Source organism: Diadema setosum, chromosome 13, assembly GCF_964275005.1.
Source record: "Diadema setosum chromosome 13, eeDiaSeto1, whole genome shotgun sequence".
Classification (NCBI taxonomy): domain Eukaryota; kingdom Metazoa; phylum Echinodermata; class Echinoidea; order Diadematoida; family Diadematidae; genus Diadema; species Diadema setosum.
Window position 1 is genome coordinate 4,012,408 of NC_092697.1, and position 23,168 is coordinate 4,035,575.

Below are 23,168 nucleotides of genomic sequence, written 5' to 3' on the forward strand. Positions count from 1 at the left end.
CTCCTTTAAAAAACGCATGTGTTTCTTTTGTCCCTAACCTCCTCTTTCCACTTCGAACTACTCTCCCGAAACTTCAGGAACACCATGTGGGGTGCTTTAAAGGTACTCTTAAAGGGACTGTACAGTACTGGTTGAGGTAGGGATTCATGTTTTGAACATTTTTGAGTGAGATAATGAAAAATCTCTTATGAAATATGGAAGAGCATGTAATTTCAAGAAGGATTCAACGTTTATTTGATGAAAATTGGTTTTCAAATGGCTGAGATATCCCAAAAAGTGCTAATAATAAAAGGCGACATGCCACAACTTTATTAGGATCTCTTTGTTACACCTTGTTTTTGGATATCTCAGCCATATCAAAACCGATTTTCATCGAATAAACTTTTGATACCCCTTAGAACTGCATGCTCTTTGACATCTCATAGAGTGGTTTCTGAATATCTCGCAAAACGTTAAAAGCTAAATCTTCATCTCGACCAGAACTGTACACACCCTTTAACCATTGGGAGCAGTGATTTTAAAAATGTTCGAGTTATCACATTTAATGCATATGTGTAGGTCAGTTGTATCACAAAACATCCTACCATATATAAAGATTTTGCAATAAAGCCAAAAATATTGGGAGATATCACTATTTTCCTTTCTAAACCATAACTGTATAGACGCATTTCGTCTAGAAACAATAATTTTATTATAACTATTGTTCGCATTTTGTACCTTTAACAATACTTAACAACATTGATTATACTATTTAACTTTTTTTTTTTTTTTGCACTGGTTGTTTATATTCCTAACTCTCATTTTAGAACTAGTTTGAAGCTCTAAAGCTGGGTCTTTGTTTCATCTGTAAATGGTAAGCAATGCCTTTAATAGTGTTGTATTTAGTGACAAACACACAACACATACACACACCCACAGGTGATGATAGTGCGTAGCGTTAGTCAGCGCGGCCGCAAAGTTTGACAATCTTCCCCGTCACCGAGAAAGAAAAACGAAAAGGAGCAAGGGATAGGGGCAAAAGAAAAAAAAACATGAAAGGTAAAAATGGTCGCGAAAAGGTTAGACAAATACGGGAATGGAGGGCGCGGTTCAACGCAGTTGAAATATCAAGGATCTCTCTCTCCCCTCTTTCCTCTCTTTTTCTTCCCTTTTTCGCTCGTTAGGTATAAGGGATTTCTTTAACGCGATCATAGACAGTAATATCCTGTGTTCAGATGTCTGAGCATGATATCTTTTATTCTGCAGCACGAAGATGAATGCTCTTCCACTTTTATAGAATATCTTCGCGTTTAGCGGAAGAAGCGTTTAAAAGAAAGGGTTGCGGAACTTTTTATTTCGCCTATACGAATGCCATATCCCTCTATATACCCGATATGGTATTTGACCGGTGTGACAACCGCCTAAAACAGTAGGATCTGTGACATTTTATTGCCGTCTCTGAGAGATAAGAAATAAAATTCCTGCCCCATTCTGGGCGGTTGCATTGTCTATCAAAAAAAAAGGGTAATAATTGACACCTGTCTATCATCTATCGATGGCGTGTAAGTATTTTGGTATCGTTAAAGTGTGTGACTAAGGGCAGGGCATAGCATGACAAGAAATGACGTGTATATAAGACGTTATGCAATTTCACCCAATTAAGGCCCACTTGGTGCTAGAAATGCTACAGCAATTAAAAGAAAAAAAAATGTGTAATCTAGGTAATTTCAAGAAGCGGTAGGCCTTTATTGTGACCAACAACGAAGGATACATTCCGACGCTTGCCTCAATTTTGTTAAATCGAACAAGATCATTGCTGTCAGAATAATATTATCGTATTAAGATGACGAATTATTAGACCTATAATATGGAGCAGCTTGTTTTCGGATCACGCACATGAAGCATTGTAAACATACACGTATGGGACTACGTTATTTGCCCCATTGCGGAAGGTCGCCGCTTTTTGGTAGTAGAACAATCTCTTCGGCAGATTTGTCGTTACATTGTGTGAAGATGGCAAGAATAGTGATACAGTCCGTCCTCTTGGAAAGTCAAATAAATTGTATTAAAAAAAATCCATGTCTTCAATTGCTTTTTACAGCAATCCAGCATTTAGAGGCCAAAATGGGATAAAGCGCTCGAACGCCTGTCAACTGAATTCATTCGTGGGGATGCGCGCCGGTCAAAATGAGGAGGGATCTAATGGTATTATTCAGTCCCACTCGCAGATAAATGTTTGTGAAATGCTTCGATATCAATTTTGATTATCAAGGGTGATGGGTATTCTTGACGAGGGGGAAAACACAAAGAAGAAAAAGGAGGAAGAGGAGGAGGAGTTGGTTAGCAAAGCTCAATGATGTTATTTTGCAGGGCATCGGCCAACGATCCTGACGGGGCCAGCCGGCACAGACGCGCAGCTGGGCGCAGGTAGCCCCGATCTAGTCTTCTCTTCCGAACTCCCCTTTTTTGCCGTTTTGTGTACTCCGTCCATTCTTGCTTCAAGATAAAAAAAGATTGTAGCGTAATTGTAATTAACGATATTTAGAAGCCACAGTCTCTAATAATTTGTCTTCGTAACCTACTTACGATAGCTACTTCACAATATCATTGAAATGATATGACCCACCCTAGTTGCCGGAAATAATTACAGGGTTAAAGACCAACTGTACACCTATCTTGCTGTCCTTAAGAATTCTGATCTATTTTCACAGTCAGACGTTATCAGAACAAACCCCTTTCATACCCGCATGCCTTATTATATGACTCTAAATCTATTAATCAGTGTTAGCTGATTTTTTTGTTACTTAAACGTATTTTACCAATGAGCGCAGCTACTTCGTAGTGTGCTGAAACTGTGAATTTATGTTGTTTGTTTGTTTTATAAAACTGAGTTTGAGCGAGTTAATGTAGTGCTACAGTTCTATGGATTTCATCTCTAGTTCTACGCTTTCTGTCCGAACTCGGATGTTCCAAATCGGAAAAAAAAATTGGCATCAGACTATCAGAAGATGAAGATGGGTGATGAGAAAAACTGCAGACGACATGATGCAAAAATCTTCGACTTGACGGTAATGGGTTCATTGACAATCTGAGGGGACATCCAACTATCGATGTCGATTGGATGAATAATGGAAGGAGGATGATGAACGGAAAACTAAAATATCACCCCCCCCCCAAAAAAAAAAAAAAAAAAAAATTAGAATAAAAAATTTGCGATAAATCTTCGCGTCATCGACGACGTTGACGACGATTATGGTAATACGTTTTGTCGTCGCAGTCGTCTCGTGGTGTTGCATCATCGTCGAATTCGTGTCAATATTTGCGGGCGATGAATATGGACACACAAAAGCATAATGTTCAGTGTGGATACACGTTTAGGGGGAAGAGAGAGGGGGAGAAAAAACACTTTCAATGATGAAATGAAAATAACATTGATGATGGCAACGTGATGGCAACAATAATTGTTAGTTTCATAAACGGCCCATGCTGGAGCATGACAGATAATAGTTGATAACGGAGTGTGTGTGTGTTTGTTTGTTTGTGAATGTGTGTTTTTTGTGTGTATGTGTGTGTCTATGAGTGTGTGTGTGTGTGTGTGTGTGTGCGAGACGAGTGGAAGTTTGTGTGTTAGGATGTCAGCTCATGATTCGAGCAAAAGAGACATGAAGAGAAGACCAGTGAATGTGTCATAGTCTTGATAATTCGGGCGCTGTAGACCGTGAATGGGGGTAGGGATGGTGAGGGGTGTACGTGGTATGACGTCATTGGTTTTGTGTACACAATGAAGACTTTTGTACATGCAAATTTTCTCCTAATTAATTTGCCTACGCACACATGAACACATACGAGCGCATGCACACACAAGGACACGGATATTATGCCAACAGGTACCATTCACCTAAAATTGTAAAAGAGTGCAAACACGGTTACTTCCACTTATCAAATAATTTGCTGATTTTTGCGACGCATTTTCTTTGTCGCGACGTCCTATTAGACAACTGGCGCAGCATTTACCCACAACACCTACGTTGTTGTTTATGCGTTGGAGCACCCCTTTTTATTTGTGTAGCCACCAAAAATCAATCAAATGCGTGCGGTCTGGCGAACGTAGGCTAGACGCGCAGCTGAGCGCTCGCAGCGATACACCGGCCAAAACCAGCTCGTTACGCAGCGTGTAGTAAGCGGGGTTGTCACGGCGGAACGACCGATGTTTCATTTGACGTGTTTACAGAAACAATTTGGATAAGGGTGTTGATCGAATCTAGAAATTCACACCTATAGCGCCGTCGTTACTCCGTTTGATTGATCTTTTGCGTCGCGCGGCGCGCGCTACAGGGTGCACGAGTAAACATTCCCGGGTGTGTTTATTTTTGTCGGGTATTGTTGTGAAGTCAAAAGAGGTCCCGATATTTTTTTAACCAGGATCACAACGCCTTTCTTCTGTTCTATCTGACCACTTTCTCGGATATCTACTGCAGATGTTAACAAAGAGGAAAGTGTTACATAAGAGCGAGGACAATGCGTAGAGTGTTTCTACTTCGGGGATAGATGGAAATATACGTGTGTTTTTTATCCAGAGCCGAATGTCTGAGACATACAGGAATCGACTGACCAACGAGAAGTGAGTTCTCGAACATACTGTGGTATGGGTCTACATACAATGCCGTCATCAGCCACAGAAAATATCAACATAAATTCACGCCCAAGAAGCAACGCCACGCCTCGAGTGGTTATTTTATTTGCACATTATACCCATAGTGACTACTCTATGACCCGGTAAGAGTTCTTGTCTATCCCGCAAATTTTCCTTGGCAATCCGATTATTATGGACAAGAAAACTGCAAATATTTCCACGAATCATACGTCCCTTTAGGAGTAGACTTCCGTAGTTCCAGATGCTGGTAACTATTCTTCCTCATTTTACTTTAATATGTAGTTGATTCATTCTGGTTTATTATGTTTTAACATGTGTAGGTGGATGAGGGATGCTAGTTAGAGAAACTAGATTTATTCGGCACAAAATCACTTTAGCAGTCTCCCATTTTTTGTGACACTCTGTAAGCTATGAGGTGGGGGAGTGACACCCACACCTACACATACACAATGCATGCTGGGACGACGGGTTCGGGTGTCCAGCTCTTTCACTGCCCGCCGGCCATTCTCGCTGTTTCACGCCGGTCGGTTCGGAACGACTCTATATTCTTATCACACACACACGCACACACACACACACACACACCCTCACCCACATGCACAGACGCAAACATACGCAAATACATACACACAAACACATACAAACATACATACACACAAAGCCTCATCCTTCTTGTTTGTTATCAATCTTCTTCAATTTACATTCTTCCTCCCCTTCTTCTTATTCTTCCTCCTCCTCTTCCCTTTCTCTGTTTTTTGTTTTCAGTTCCCATATCAGTGACATCATTTTCACACACGCACACACACCCACACATACACACATACACATAAACACACCATCATACACCAACACACACAGACACACATGACACACACACACTCACACAAAGCCTCATCCTTCTTCTTTGCTATCAATCTTCTTCAATTTACAGACATAGTACCTCCTCCTCTCTTCCTCCTCCTCCTCCTCCTCCGCCTCTCCTATGTCTTTAGGTTCCATTTCCATATTCGTCACACCATTCTCTTCTTTCTTTTTCTCTCTATCACACACACACACACGCACACTTGTACACACAAGCAGACACATACACACCCACACATGCACACTTGCACACATAAACAGACAGACACGCACACTTGCACACAAACGCACCATCACACACACGTATTTGTTCTCCTTCCCGCGCGCCTCATTCTTATTCTTTACTTTTCCTCTCAATGACCAAAACAGTCAACCTTCCGTCATTTTATCTGTCTTTCTGTCAGTCTCTCCACTTTTACATCTGTCTATCTCTATTTTAGCCCCTCTCTCTCCCTTCTCATACCCCTTTTGATAAGTACAGACTACGTTTACAGTTTTATTTTTTTTTAGCCATTAGTTGATTTTCTGAAGAAGTCTGATTGCTATGATATGGTTAACTATCGTCACCATCATGTACCATTATTGTTTGACTTCAGAACCTTAATCGTATCGAAGAAAGTGTTTTGTTTTTTCCCCATTTCTCAAAAGTCAAATAATTATTCTTAATTGAGCCGCATCTAGTATTATGATGTTCACGGTTGCTGAGAGTAACAGACGTACGTGTACCGTGCAGTAACCAGAAAGTGTCTCTGGTCGGTGATATAAGCACAACAGCACCAGTCAGGGTTCTGCGAAATTTTGTCATCATCATCACGTTATTTGCCTCCTCTTCTCCAACGCCAAGGTCGTTCACCAATTCACTTCCACTGACGATGGAGACGATGATATTCATGATGATTTAATGATTAGCGTGGGGATGATTGATTAAGAAAATATCATTGCCGATATTTTCATGTTCATTTTAATCACCATCATCGTCTCGAAGAGTGCCAAAAAAGCGGCAGCATTAAAAGAAGCAATTATAATGTTGCTTTTTTTTTCTCTTTATTTTCCCGTAGCTTTCATTGGAAGTGATATCAAACTGTCAAGAAAACCTTGATACCTTGGTCTGAGTCCATGCTGTGTTTACCACTATATAGGTCAGCAGTGTTATTGTCCGTGGGGAATAATTATTATGCTTACTAGGAGTTAACTAGCCTAAAGCTGACAACATGATTGTTAGAGAATAAAGTGTAAATACATTTGATTTTAAACATTAAGCTTCGTAATAGGTAGAAAGAAATCTACCATAGGAGCATGGATAGGGCAGAAAATGTGTTTATGTGTTTCTCGATCACGGCTGCACGCAAAATGATCACATCATCGTGGTGACCTCATTCGAAAAAAAAAAAACTGAATTGTCTATACAACGTGCGATAATCATATTCGATAGGTTTGCTCAGATCCTTCTCAGTTGGCCCGTAGTGTCACCGATTCGGTTATTGTGAAGACTGATATTGATAACAAGGAGGGTCGCTTCATTTCAAGCAATCTCTTTGAGCCTGATCATTTTGGCAAGGAGATGGCGGCGAGAGTGGGGTGGGGAGAAAGGGGGGCAGTGAGGAGGAGGAGGAGGAGGTTGGCACATTGTGGAGCTGGCCATATGGCGTACTAGTTCGACAGAGGGGGCTCCCGTCTCGAGAAATGACAGGCCGCGGCGTATACACCAATGCAAGCTCAATAGCCGCGAGCGCTTGCGGGGGTCGGTATCAACTCAAGAGAGAGGGGAGGAAGCAGGCAGTCGGGGCCCTATCCGCGCGCTGCCCCGATGCCGTAACCCAACTCCGGCACCGGTTTGCAACGTCAATATTATGTGAGTGCGTCTGTGTCAGGTGGACTGCGTTATTGCTTGCCGCGGACATGGATGCTCGTCATAATGTCGCTGATCGGGCCATGATCTCTCGAAGCGTCGGAGCAGCGACGGCGCTCTCATCTCCCCGTAGACGAAGAGGGCGGCGGCTAGAGGGAGATGGGTGGGGGGGGGGGGGGGGGGGAGGAGGAGAGATGGGCAGACAGATAGAGAGATGCCAGAGAGAGAGAAGTCAACAGGAGAATCGTAACATAAAGAAGGGGAGGAGGGGGAGACGGGAGAGAGTAAAGGTTTTCGAAGTTTCTTGTCGCGACAGCGTCAACATCAGCCTCATACATCGTAGTCTCTTTCCATTCGTCAGTCGAATTACGAATCTAAGGTTCACTACTCTAGAAGTGCATTAAAATTTATTTGTGCTAAAATGCGAACACTGATAGTTTTCAAATACGGGCGGAAGAAGAAAATAATTGCATAAAATATTAACGAAGGGTTAAAATTTATATTTTTTTTTTCTACGTGCCTCATGTGGTCTTTGTGATGTCAGTCGTCGACACTTGCGCTCCACATAATATACAGTCAACGACTTGAATCACCAATTAGTCCCGTTGATACTTAACATATTCATCAGTTTTCAAGAAACAAAACAACACAAAGCAAAATAAAGGGAAAAAACTAACGTAATTTCATGTACAAAAGTCCCAGACATCCCCACACACTCTCGCCTGTGAATCTGAAATCGCGCGCGCATACGCGCGCACTACACTCACGCACACGTACACTGCACAAAGTTGTAAGGGGATGTGCTACTGCAGAAATTTTGTGATAAAACTTGAATTGTAAGTAGAGACGGGGGAAATAATGTGTGATGAAACGTGTTTAAAATGTCTAAATTTCTAATTAATAACTTTATTTTTTTTGTGAAGATATGCGGTTACTCCTGCTATCGAGTTTCCAGGTCTATCGAGCTGGTTTGGTAATGCACTGCTTTTATGCAGTCACGCCTCTGTGTGTGTGTGTGTGTGTGTGTTTAATTCCGATTTTTCGTGATAACATTTACACCAACATCAACATCTTCTTGTTACGCTATTTGAGAAGAACATTTATTTGATGTAGTCTCAGCTCAAGAAAATCCCTTCGTGCAATTCTGAAAGCAAAAAGCAAAAACAAAAACAAAACATAGCAAAACGAAACAACAGCAACAACAGAACAGAACAAGAACAGCAACGAATCCCGGAAGCTAGAGGTCCTGAACAACCTGCAGGTGACCTGCCTTATACCTAGTATCTATATATACAAGAGTGTAGTTGTTATGTGATTTACATAATTATACTCATATTATGATGATGAACCAACGAGTCAGATCACTTAGTTTTGAGTTTCTTCATCACGAGCAAGTACGTTCCCTATCCACATCCCCCTTGAAGGGAGAAAAAAGAACCAAGGAATGAATGAACGAACGAATAAATGAATGGAATGAGAGAGACAGATAGACTGAAAAAGGGAAGGGGGAGGAAGGCACGAAGAACATGAGTAATATTAGGGAGCTTTAGATTTTAGACGCGCGGACGTTCAAAGGGAAAAAAACATGGTCTGAGCGTGCGCACTAGCGCACGTCAAGTTACTGCGCACGCTCAGACCATGTTTTTTTCCCTTTGAACGTCCGCGCGTCTAAAATCTAAAGCTCCCTATTGTGGTGGCGCCCCTTTTTTTTTCTTCCCATTTTTCCAGGTACACACCACAGATATAAATATAGTTCTGTGGTACACACCTACTGTGCGTTTTCCCCGCCATTTTTTTTTTTTTTACTTTGTCTCGCATCGTTAGTCATGACGTAATGGTGTTATACAGGTGCTAACGATGTATACTGAGTAAACATGGTTGTTTTTATTTTTTCTCGCTAGTGTTTCTTGTTCGACACAATACATATCCCGCTGAATTGTCCGTACTTTGCAGCAGGTTGGTGTATGTGGTTTATTGAGTAATGTTTGAGTTACGATATCAACAAGATACCACTGTGATGTTTGGTCCATTCCTGTGCATTCAAATGGAGTGGTCTTATTTTGTTGGTTTTATACTCTGATTTCTCTTCTGTCCATTGATAGTCGTCATTCAGTCGTTTCTTATTTTGATCATTCGGAGATGGTACGGATAGATTGAGAGAGGTAGACGGGACAGAATGTACGCATTGTTGCTTGCATGGTGCCCTATGTAGCTCCTATCCATCTAACCTTGCATTTTTCTGTAGCCAATTCGTATGGTTTACTAAACTTGTTTCGGAGTGATAACTTAAATCAGAATGGTAGATTGATGTTTGTTTATGAGTACTTTTTTTTGCAGCTCTCCGCACCTCTAAAATTGTGATCAATGTCTTACTTCTCCAAGCAGTTGAAACATTTCAATAGAAATGATGAAATAACAGTCTATGAGTGTTATCCCCCTTTTCTTTTTTGCTTCCGTATCCGCAAACATTCTTTGCTGGCTTTTTCCTTCATCATGAATTACCCCTTTACCTCTTATTTCCTTTTTGCGTCTGCATGTAAACATGCATTTTCCTCTACAATATATTATTCTTACAGATTGTGATAGTCATGAGACATTGCCTAAATACACACTCGATAACATCGTGCTGAAAATATCATCAGATATCAATTTAATCTTGGTACTGATTTTTGTAGTATTTCATAGTATGATTTTTACTTGATGTTTTAGACCAATCAATTCTCTGTACCTAGCACGGAAAATGTTGCTATTCAATTGTTCGTGTACAATATTCAAATGAGTTGACTCCTCAGAGTTGCCATATTGATGTCGGCATGTTTGTTTATGGAATATGAAGGAGCGGTCATTTCAGATCGCACGAAGTAACATGGCAGAAATGGACCAGATTATGCTGGGCCAAGAAAAACCAAAGTGGGTTGTATACGTGGATCATTGTTTCTGAGTATAATGTGGAAAATAGAAAATGTCAGTGAGCCTTGAAGAGGTGTTGCTGTTTCTTTTGTTTTTCAAGAAATTACAGAACAAGGAAAAAAGGTGCGAACATCTCTTTTCTTTCTTTTACACGGTGGCCCGATGAAGTCATCAGAGGGAATTCCGCGCGTCACCCTGCATGTTTATTTGCCGGAATAATCTTCGTGTCGAAACTCAATCGTTAGACAAATTCCGCGGCTAGATGTCAGTAAGTCCCCCCACAGTCATCGTGTGCTCCGATCTTGGGCGGACTGCGAACACCTCCTCTTCCACATGACCATAAGTTTCACCGCGATCAGAGAAGAAGAAGGAGAGTGAATACAGGAAAAAAAAAATATGAGGAGGGAAAAAACATAACGAAGTCGATCATGGCGGATTTTCCTCCGAAATCTCCCGAACGCGATGATCCTCCCTATCTACGTCGCATTGACACCCGGGGCTTAGCGAGTTAATCGCAGATTCCCGCCTCCCTCTAATGCCAGTATAAACTATTGTGCTCCCCCGATTACACCCCCGTGCATCTCCCTTCATTCCACGAGCGTGATAGGCAAGAAGGCATCCCGGTTTGTTTTACGGAGGCCACACTCCAGCCCATCCTCCTCCTTCTCCTCCTCCTCCTCCCCCCCCCCCCCCCCGCCTCCATCTTGCCTCCTTACATTTTCCGTCGCACGTCATTCCTCTCTTTTCTCTTTCCTTATCCCGCGGTTGGCGCGATTAGTTTTTCTTCTCCTAAGAGTTTTCTCTGCTCATTCTTTGCCAAAGCACGGGGAGCTCCTCCGTTTGTTTTGGAAAGCTTATCATGTTTTAATTCTGGCATGGGCAGATGATATTCCGCCTAAGCTGTTTATATAGCGGGATAAATGAAGTGTCTATTCATTGTCAATCAAATCGTGAAATTCTATCCCCATGGCGTTAGACGAGCAATATCCAAGGAGAGATCTCTCTCCAAGGCTGTCTTCCTCTCTGTCATCTGAAATCAGAGTTTTTTTGTTTTTTTTGGTCATCTTTTTTGTTCATATTCAATATTTACGATAAGCAACATAATTTGTAATGATGGAGTCGTCGTTATGTATATTTTTGACGTGAGGTATTGCCAAAGACTCAAAAACAATAAGAGAAATGCACGTGTATCACATAGTGAAAACGAATCATTATTATTTACATATTTCTGCATATAACTGCAGTAATATTTTGGTTAAAAAATTGATGTTAGCAGTTGGCGACGTAAAGTACTGGTTGAAAGATATTTCTGTAAAATGCTATCTGGCGAAGGACTTGACAATATTCTACTTGAATGTTAATAATATTCAAACAATCCTTAGTGTATCGTTTAAGTGATGAAAAATATACCAGTGTTTTTTTCTCATAATTTTCAATTTTCTTCTTCCCCAGTCCCAGATCGAGTGAAATAATCATTAAATCCCTATGTTAAGAAATCCTTCACTGAATGGGTACAATAGTATTCTTAAAGCGTAGAATTGATCTGCCGTCTATGCTTTTGTTCGTCTGATGTTATCGCATACTTGCATTTTGCATATTTTGCTTTTGTTGTATTTCTATAATTTCTCTTTGTCTTTCCTTTTGCAAATTGAAATACACCTGGGTCCCGTTTCATAAAGCTGTTCGTAAAATTACGCACGAATTTACGAACAACTTGATTATGGAAACCCAAGTGGGTTTCCTAATCATTGTTAATTTCAATAGCTAAAGTTGAGATTTGCAGATGATAATGATTATTTTTACAAGTTAACACACGTTTTTAGTTGAAAGTGTATTTTTGCCCCAATATAGATGAAATATTGACATACAGTCGTACTTTGTTAAAACGTAAGGAAAAATGGGCACACACATTGGCACTTCATATTCCAGTCGTTCGAAAAGTCACGCGAAAATACCCGCTCAGATTTTTCTTTTAAAGAAAGAAAATCGTGTTTCTTATGCTTCTGGTGTCAACACAGGAATATGTATAGGCGAAAGGAACAGCGTGGAAAGGAAAGACGTTAAAATGTCTTTAAACTGTGGAGCAAGAGTTGAGGGTATCACGAACGAGCCAACCTGGGCCCCGTATCATGCGTGGATGCCCGGTGGCTGTTTTGTCGCGCGATTTTTGTTTCTCTTTCGCTTTTACCTCGACTTGTTCACCTGGAGGTGCCGGGGTTTTTTATTTCAGCTGAGCAGGGGATGATTTCTCCTCCGCCTTCTCCTCCTCCTCCTCCTCCTCCCATACCCAACCCCCTGTCCTCCCCCTTTCGTCGTTTTCCCCATTCTTTTTTTTTTAATCCTTTTACCTGTCCTTCGTTCTGTTCTTTTCAATTTTTATATTTTCTTATGTTGTCTTTCGTTTTCAAATCGGCTTCATCCCAGCACTATTCTTTCTTTTTTTTTCTGTTCCCTTCGTGGATGTCTTTTTTTCCCGTTTTTTTCCGCCCTCTTTTTCCATTTTCCTCCTTTTCTACCTTCATCTAGAGCAGTATGCAACTACAGAAGTGAGCGGGAGACTAGAAACATAATGATTCAGGGAGTACAGGAGGAGGGGGTGTTGGGGGGGGGGGGGGTGACAGGTAGCCCCGCGGGCCAAGGGACAGATTGCTACCGCACATGCAAAATGAGGCACATACGCACATACGCACACACCCACTCATGCACACAACACATCATCACACAGACATACACACACACACGCACACACACACGGATGTGCGCTGTCACGTCTTCCCTCCCCCACCCCAACAGACGCACACTCAAATACATACACAAACACGCACACAAACATAAACACACCCACACTCACGCACACGCATACGCAAACGTTTCAAACGCACTGCCTGAAAACATGGACGTAAAAATATGCGCGTTCAAGTTCTCGACGGCGGACAAAGCACCCCCAAGCCGAAACTGTTCGCTAGCACACCCTCTTCCCTTCTATGTTCCCCCTTTAAGCAACACTCTCTACACAACATACCCGTTGAAAAACGAGGCATAATAAAACTAAAAGCGAAAGCCGCACATGCACAGAACTCCGAGATTCCTTTCACTCCCTCTTTTCCATCATACTACTCTTCAAAAGCCATCTAGAAACCAAGAGAAAACAACACCTTCCCTCTCCTGTTCTTGCATCTCCCTGCTTTTTTCATTCTTTTTTTCTGTCCTCTCTTTTTTCATGTGTTCCCCCACACTTTGGTAGATATCATGTGACTCGTTCGGGTGAAAGGAAACTGTTTGGGGTTTTGTATGGTACGTATAATATTTTTTCAAACTCGTTCGTTTTTCCACGCCCCGTTTGTCTCCGCCGGTCGGTGTCCATTTCGCTCCATTCATCTCCGTATTCTGTGGCCTGTTTCTGATACAGGGGGATCTCTAACACAAGGCGGGCAACCATCAGCACCCCCACTCCTCACCCTCCACCCCGCTTGTGGGTCTCGTCATAGGGTTCACGGAGAGTGTTCGTTCCCCCATCATACACCCAGACTCCAGAATGGAGTAAAAGCAGGGATGTGGGAAAAGAAGCCAAAAAACACTCAGAGATATCAAGGGGAGACAAAATGGCCGAAAAGGAAAAGAAAATGTACAAAAAAAAACCTATTACCTATCACCTTAAAACATGACGCATCTGTCAGCATGAACATGATGAAAGACAGTACATTACAACAACAACAACAACAACAAAAAAACTCTCCGAGTTATAACTCCTGAAAACATGAACTGCGCAAAGATCATTCGAGTATGTTCACAAAAGGTCGACTTCGCATATTACGTATTTGCCGAGATGGAAACAGTGTAACGCGGGTCGTTTATTGAAAATTTAGACATTGTCATTATGTTCCTGAGTGTATGATTTACTTTCCGAATTTCTTTCTCACGTTTTTTTTTTTAGAGGGGATGGGAAGATGTGATGGGGAAAAGGGTGATGGAGTTGGATTTTTTTTTAATTCTTTTTGTTATGGTTGTTATCGTTTGCACAACGGAAACCAAGCACAGGTGTACGTTGTACCTATGCCTCACGCAATGCAAGTATGCTATTACTTTACGCATGCTTTGTTGGTTTCTTTTTTCACTGGTATACCAGGGAACACCTCCGTGTGTATACTTATGATGTTTTACGCCATAAGAAGAGTAATGAGCCAATGTTGTCCATTACCAGAGCATTTTTTGGGAGTGTCGAACTCCTTGTGTGCTCCTGCATTGATAATATGTACATTGTGTCGGCTGAGGCGCGATGTGCAGAGCAAATGTAAGTGGGAAAATACATTTTCAAAGATCAAAATGCATCTCTGTTTTCCTGCAGACACTTCCAAACATGGACAACAAGAATATTAAGCATAGGCCTACCAGATAGAACATGCACATCAAAACAAACATGAATGACGTGTAGCATAATGGTGGAAAACACGTCAGTTTCACCTCGTGGTATGGAATCTCACGTCACTTTGATTTGTGTCTGTTACTCTTTTGCTCTGTTTGAAACTATTCCAAAGTAACGATATCTATTAAATAAATAAAAAATCCTCGATTGCAGCGTTTACAAAATCGCTGTGCAATTCTTAGAATATAAATATATATATACATATGTAGAAATCAAGCATGCAGAGATCATGTAATAGATTGAGCGCGAACGAAGTCGATTCTTACGAAATTAATACAATGTCATTTAAACAGCCTTTGTCTTGTGTACCTATCTATGTCTTTATATCGACACCTTCATCCTTGAGTATAGTGAATTCATTAACATGTCCAAACAAACTATTACACACGAAATATTTCATTATGTCAACAGCCCCGCCAGTATCCACAAAAATAATGAACGGGCCATTGTCAAGGCTTGAATACCATCGTTCAAAGAGTTACAAAGATTATAGTCCCGTAAGAAGTTGTACAAAAAGAAAAAAAAAACAACAACAACAACACATAATTTAACAAAAGAACACTCCAATCCTGTCCACTCGTTTCGCACTAATTGCCGTCTGGCAAAATGTCGTTCATCCTCTCTCAAACTTCTTGAGGATAGTGCACACACTTTCATCATGTGTTTATCGCACCGTTGATGGCGCAAAACCTTAATTATTGACTCTTCATCCGCCATTCTTGTTTCTGTTTTTCTGTATATTCCCGCATCACAGGGTGAACTCTCGTTGGTCGACGAGCCTCGCAGGGTCATAGTTCAAGCGGTCCACGAACTCTACGACCGCGAGTTGACGACATCGTGGGAGGAGGGCGTGACCAGGACGTGCACGATTGTCTTCATAGGTAAATGCGTATGACATAAGCAATATTGTATATTTTTATACAGCTATACACACATATGGCATTCCATAGTAGGTCAACAAGTGCTGTCTCGACAAAATCCTGATTTTCTTATATCTGAAACGTCAAAAATCAGAAGCTGAAATGATTGTACTTTTCAAGCCAACCTGAAATCTATCATATTTCATCTGTTAGAATTCAGTTGTTGGCATGACAATGTCTGCATCATTGTGTCTGAATTCCACGCCACGGCCGTGTTCCTTTCCTCTCTCTTGTGATTTTAATCTTCATTCTTTTTTTTTTTTGATCTTTTGTTTTAACTCTTTGATTATGACGTCACGAGCGCAAGTCTTAATGTTGCGATTGTGATTCGGCATTTTGCATGACATCGTTTTTCATCCGCTAAAAAAGAATCTTATTTTGAAAGCCATTACACTCCTTTGCAAATCAAGCGGGACTTGGGGTGGGAAGTGGTGGCTTGTGGAACAGTAATAGGTCAGTCGTATATATCAGAACGTAACAATAATACTATAAGCGTTCAATTGCTGACCAAAGTGGAAGCATTGCGAATGAAAAAATCCTCTCACTCTTAGTAATGATTTAAGGGATGGGAAGAAATGGGATCATTCATAACGATGTGACTTAAGTTATAGCACTTAACCCCTTGTGAGGTGTCTTGAACCCACACTTTACCCATTCTTTTCCTATATAAAAAATCGGGGCCGGAGCAAAGTTGGAACGTACGGTAAGACAGTTTTCAATATTTCCAGCGGTATTACCATCGCCTCTATCTTCAAGTATTATTGTTTTGAAGGCGTTAATTGTGTTTTGTATTCTGTACTAATCAAAAGATAGCAGTATATATTTTCCTTGATTTTAAAGATTTTGTCCCCAATAGTTTAACGTAGGATATAAAAAGTAACCGCACATTATCTCCAAGGTAGCACGCTATTGCTCACGAGAGTGCCTTTGTGCGTTTTTGAAACGTCCGCCCTCAACGTCGAATGTGTGAATTTACAAACTGCTGTAGTTCGCATGCAACGGGAAAACTGCAAAACAAACTACCTTTTCCCCAATTGATCTGTTTCCAGTGAAAACAAAGTTAGCGCACATCCATTCCTGGGAGTAGAGAGAGAGTGAGAGAGGGAGAGAGAATGAAAAAAAGAAAAAAAATAACGGGGAATGCTGGACAGGGAATACTATAGCAATCTCGTGAAGTTATATTAGTACCTTCTGACTAAGAGACGTCTTGTGGTAGAAGTACCATGTATCTTACAGGCATTTGAGCCCTTTATCAAACACACCAACTTCTTGATTTTATTATGTTTTTACACATACTATTACTTTTTACACATACACACAGATTACAAGCTCGTACTTGTGCGGTCCCCCCGTAGATACTATTCTTAAGTATATCCTCTACACCTCTACAGAAAGCGCCAAAAAAAAAAAATGAAATCTCAATAAAAGTGATTTACAGGTTATAATATTGATGATAGTAATGGTAATAGTGATGATGACGATTGAATGATGATAACAGTGATGGTAGTAATGATCGTTATTTATGGCATTGATATAGTTTAAGCAGTGACAGAATAGTGGTGATACTGATAACATTGATGATAGAACAAAATAGAGAAATAGAAATATTGATGATTAGATAATGACTAACTTTGGTATCAATTAGGCCTATGTGACTTATTGACTATGAAAATATCAAGACTACAGCTTCAATCAATTTTATAAACTCCTGCATTCATTCATCCTACCACGAATAATACATTGCTCCTGTTGCTATTATTGTTGTTTTTATCATCAAAGTCATTAGCATCAACTGCTGTAAAAGATAATTGATGTTGATGTTGAAGTTTATTTCACTCGATATAGAATGTTTACAAATGTCTGTAGAATGAAGCTTGACGATTTTTACACGATGGGCGATGTGCTAAAAAAAAAAAAACCAAACAAACAGAGAGAACAAAAACTCTGGTGTTACAAGCCATCACAAATTGAAGCGGCAACGTAAGATATACCTCTTATCGTAACAATTATCTCTTTCCGTGTTTTATTTTTCGTTAAAGGAGACCGTGGATGCGACTTGCTTCTTTGTTTAAAAATTTATCTCGAGCATTCATTGTGTTGACAGAAGAGACTATCTATTTTCGTTAAGTATTACGTCGCAGGACTACGTATCTGTAGCATGGAGTGAAAGAAAAGGGGTATTGTGGGGAATAGAATAGAAAGCGGACCCGCACACCTTTACTTTTGCTCGTTGGCCTAATTCTACGCAGGAAGGTGCGAAGAGTGAAAACATCCGCTGGGATAACTCCCCACCACCCCATCTGAAAATGCCGACGGATTCTGTTTTCGTTTTCGATCAACGCCAGTCGTAACTGTTTCCCGTTGTTGCAAACTTGGGGCATTACGGTAATCCCCCCTTCCCCCTCTCCTTGCGGTATCCGCTGGCCCCCAAAGCCGCTGGCGGAGTGTTTGGAACACGCACGCGAAGTGCTAGGCAGTTATTCTCCAGCGCGGTGGTGACGTTCCATCGAAAGGGTCGCACTTCGACAGCCCGTTACGCTGGGCAAGAAAAGTCGCGCCTCCTCGCCATGGATTTGAGTTTACGCGACGGGCACAAGAACACATCACACCCGCCGTGTTTGGGGAGCGGATTAGCGGACAACCCAAACTTGTTAGCGGGCGATCAGCGGGCTCGGAAGTGCTCCCGATACGATGATTAGGCTCTGAGTAAAGAAAGATTTTGCGTATCTGGGCATGGGCTGATTATCACTATAGTCACACCTGCATTTTGTCCGGCTTAGCTGCGATAAGATAACGATGCGTCGGACACGGATGGCGGACGACTTTGCCACTGTAACCTTTGCGACCGCTTTACCCGGCAACATCAAAGTGCCCGCATTTAACTGTTTTGACAAGTTTTCCAAACAAAGGGGATTTGGGGGCGATAATGAAGGCGAATTAGCAGTATTTTCTTTACCTATTGTCCGGTGCCGCTTTTTCGAGGTTGACTTCCATGTTGCTAAGCACGGTGATTATTTATCATAAAACTGTTGTAAACAAACACTGGTATCGTTAAATTGCGGCAACCCTGTTTGTAGCTTACCAAAACTCCTGATAGGACGTGGGCATTTAACTGTTTCGCTCCAATTGCTTCACGGTTATATTAGAATCACAGTTAAACAATATTATCGATGATGATAAAAAAAAAACCACAAGGTTAAGAAAAAAAGACAGATGTACCGGACGCACGTCTGTATCTTATGTACCCAAAGCACGTGTGGAATTTCTTCTCCCAAACACACACAATAAACAAAACACTTTGCACTGATAGTGGCATATTGTTTTTGTTGCCGCGCAGGTGTGTCTAATTAAATACCTAGTTTATCCGAAGGGGTAAAAAAAAAGAGAAAAAGATAAAAATAACAAGCTAAACAAAACAATGTATAGCGCATCGTTTGATGTCAGGCACGCAGCATGGACTACAGCACTGTAAGATCTTCTCGAGTGATGTTTGAAAAAAAAAAATGAAGCGAAAAGGAGAGGGGAGGAACTTCGTGGATATTTTCCATATTTCTGTTTTAATTGAAAGTATAATGAAGAAGTTACTATCACATCTACGCAGCAAAAACAAACAACAAACAAACAAAAACTTTATATAAATGCCAATACGTAACTATAAAAAATGAAAATGAATACATTGTAGATGCAGATAGTGGTAATTCGCCCTTTTTTTTATTACAAAATGTTGTTCCCTTAAGATAATGAGAACATTAGGGAGATTGTGCGATTATTAGTAATTAGCCTATTCAGGACATTTTGACGACCGCGTCCCTAAAAGCTATTTTACACAGTCATGATTCGAGTGTGTTTAACATTTCAAGATCAGCGAAAAGGGAGACATAAGAACATAATTATGGCTGTAATCTAGGGAATTCTGTTGTACGCGAGTAAGAAACCTCTCCAAAATGATATTTTGTCTACGTTTGCTACTCTATTACCTTGCCGGCCAGCGCTAAATCTGTTATAATGTTCTGGATGCGCTGTTTATGATATGGTTTCCTACTACGCACAACTGCAGTTGAAATCATTAAATTAGACTTATTCAGAGGACTCAAAAGAAAGAATGAAGACAAACAGGCAGACAGACAGACAGATAAGTATGCCACCTCGAGTTGCCAGAGATATAACCTGTCAGGAGTGTACAGTTGTTCACCCCTGAAGCGTTTTCTGCTTGAGGTACATACTGGATGGAATACACATTTACCCACAGATAAAATGAGGCATGACAGTAGTTTTGTATTAGTCTCATCTTTTCTCGCTCCTTTCTTCAACTGAATTTAGAGATTAGTTGCTTGTGAAGCCGTTGACATTATTTATTGTCTTTTTACATATTATATAATATCTTTAAATCTTGAATAAATAAATCTTGAATAAATAAATAAATAAATATATATATATCATATTCTATAATATATTATCTTATGCATTCACATTCATGAAATTCTTCCGTCGAGTTGTGCCCTACTCCTTCCCGAGTGTGTATGCCCACGATTTCTTTTGTCTTGGCAACTTCTAAAACACCGACCAATTCACGTCGATGTAGGTCAGTCATTTGTTAATCAGTTGCAATATTATGCATGTTACCGTTACCATTATTATTGGGGGGGGGGGGGCAGGGATAAGTGAAATATTCAGAGAGGGGAAAATGAAAGATGTCGGGGAATGAATAACGTTGTCTTTTCATCTATTTACTGCACGTTTTTCTCTGGGACATTATCCTCAATCAAGGCTCTATGCGCAACGATACAGCTTTTGTGGCGGCCGTTGAACTCCATGCCCAAAGTTCCCTGACATGCAGGGCCTCCCTCCCCACCCCCCCCCCCTCTTTTGGAAGATGCGGGATGGATGCGAACGTGGCGAGATTGAGTGGGGAGATAACTGGGTTGGGAGTGGATCCAGAGAAAAAAACAACAAGAACAAAAGCCACCCCAAACTAATAAAAAAAAATGGGGAAAAAAATAAGAAAACCAAGGCAGCTGAGACGAGAAACAAAAGAGGGGCACCACGGAAATTGGCCATCCATGCTTCATCTTCGTTTGTCCCTTCCACCACCCCTCCCCTCCCCTCCTCCCTCCCCCCTCCCACATCTTTCGTCCTCCTCCCCCTCTTCCTTCATCTTCATTCTTCCTCCTCATCCTTGACCACTCATCAACATGGCAGATGCTTTGTCTGCGATGTCAGTGCTGAATAGACAACTGCCCGATACACGTTTCTTTCTCTCCAGGTCGTTATTGCTTGAAAAAAAAAAAAAAAAAAGAGCAGAAAACCGCATTTCTCCCTTTTAAGTGGCACGCGATTTGCATAAATACTTTCGAGAGGGGGGAGCGCGATGTATAGAACGAAGTATAGAATGTGTTAACTCCGGTCTTAACGCACGTCGCAAGGAAGGCTAAAAGCAATTTAAGGCAGGTATGAGGGCCATTGTACATGAAAACAGAAACTAGCCAATAAGTAGCTGCGTGAGATATTGTAGATATTCCTGAATAAGTCAAACAAAGATACTGGGGAGAAGAGCTCTTAGAAATGAATGATATTGGAAGGGGGAGGGGTGACATTTAGAAAGTTCGATGTATAGAGATTATTCAACGAGGGACAGGAGCATTCATATTCTAAATTTTTTCTTAGCTTTATCAATAATTTTTTTTTTTCTCCAGCCATCCATCTTTTTCCTTCTATCTCATCCGCGTTAACAAGGTAATCTTCAGTTATAGTAGGACCTACCTTGTACATATGCATTTTATAGTTATCATTCACATCGTTATTCTGCGTTTAACTAAGTGTGCGTGCGCGGGTGCCTTTGTGCATGATTGATACCGAATGTGCGCACGCACATTAACGCAAATCAAACAATTTGGCGTACGGTTTTCGCAGTAGGATCTAACCAAGCTAGTTTTCAGTATGACTGCCAAATTCATCGGTACTGGCGTTTATGCTTAGTCTAGCTCACACACAATAATTCAGTCGAGGGGTAGACAAAACTGCTTGCTAGTATTTTGTGGCGTTCGTTGTTTTGAGCAATCTTGGGGACAGAAGAAGAAGAAGAACAAAACACAAAACTAAGTTATTTGTCTGTTTGCACTTGGCATCATCCTTCGAGCCATAATCCCCCCTAGTCTTGGGAATAAGTGGGTGCGGATCTGCGCCTTGTCGAAGTTGTCACATCTGGCAGTATCTCGGCGAGACAGATGCCTCATTTCCGCCGCCCGACAAGGGGTGGAAAAACAGAAGAAAGACGCATCCCCGAGCGCGGACAAGCTTCTTCGCACGTTTTCTTCTGTTCGTCTATTTAAGCGTCCCCCACTTTATTACCAGCCCATCACAGGCCCATAATCCTAATTACCATTGACCTCCGCTGCGACTTTCTTTATTCTTTTTTTTTTTCTCGCCCGAAAAAAAAAAAAAATCCGCCGCCATATCGTGTCGCAAACAAAATATCCTTTTCCCCCTCCCTTGCGGAAAAGTTTGTAAAACCTTTCAATTCGACGGGAAAAATACCAATGTGTCAGCACGACCTCATTCTCGCCATATCTAGCAATCACCTATTTTTTTCCTTCTTCGTCGTCTTCCTTTCACTTGTTCTTGTTTTGCCGATAAATTCTCGCCCCACTCCCTATCCCAACAGAGTTTTAGAGAAACAGGAGTGTTTAGAGGTCTGGCTCGATTTAGCGCGTGTTGTTTAGAATACCGCACGGGTCGCTGGTGTGTTGTGTGAAATTTGTAAGGAGACATTTTCTTTTACTTGTTGTTTTTTTATATGTGTAGCGTTGGTTGACAGAATATTAGCAGGAAAAATGAATGGCTTGGTGAAATGCGTCTTGACGACCACTGAAATTGCAGAGATTCCGAACGAAGCAAAAGTATTCCTGCAGCAACTTACAACTGATTGTGAGCAAATGCAACGGCCGGAAAAGAAAAAAAAAGGCCACAAATTTCAACACGAAATTGTTCCGCCTTGTATATGGTAATTAAAAAAAAGTGAAAATAAAAGAAGAAGAAGAAGAAGAAGAAGACAGAGAGAGGGGGGGGGGGGGAGCTCTGACACAAATACTCGTCATTCTATGGTTTCTAATGTTGACATCTAGCATGACACGTCGGTGTGTTATGAACAGACAAAGAAATTAACGCATCAGTAACTTTGAATCAAAGGCTAATAATATGTTAGCCGTGGAATAGATGACGTGAGTGATGACAACATTTCTGTCGAAAAACAGAAAACTACTAATACAAAGAGAGAAAAAAGGAAACAATCGGTTAATCAAACGGTCAAATGGATAGATAAAAATCGCGAAAATCATTTATCGATTGTTTTTCTTTTCGGAATATACCATTACCTTTGTAAGCGTTAAGCTATTGAGATATTACTACACACGTGGTGGTCGTTCTGTAGATGGATCGTAATGGTAGGAAAATTTAATGAAAAGAGAATTAATAATAGGAAAAGTAATAAAATCATGAAGCCCTTCTAAGAGACGATGAAAATGCATGAGATCCAATCAGATGTGAGAATCGACTAACCTCTTATGATTGGGGTTA

The 23,168-nt window shown here is 41.0% G+C and overlaps 1 protein-coding gene across 2 annotated transcripts in view; it reads left to right on the forward strand.

Annotated features, from left to right (window-relative positions):
* Positions 1–23,168, forward strand: part of LOC140237275 (zinc-regulated GTPase metalloprotein activator 1-like) — a 134,282-nt gene that overhangs the window by 82,876 nt on the left and 28,238 nt on the right. For both annotated transcript variants that reach the window (XM_072317221.1, XM_072317220.1), the window contains one exon: positions 15,431–15,557. In XM_072317221.1, coding sequence (XP_072173322.1) covers positions 15,431–15,557 — 127 coding nt within the window. The remainder of the gene's footprint in view (positions 1–15,430; positions 15,558–23,168) is intronic.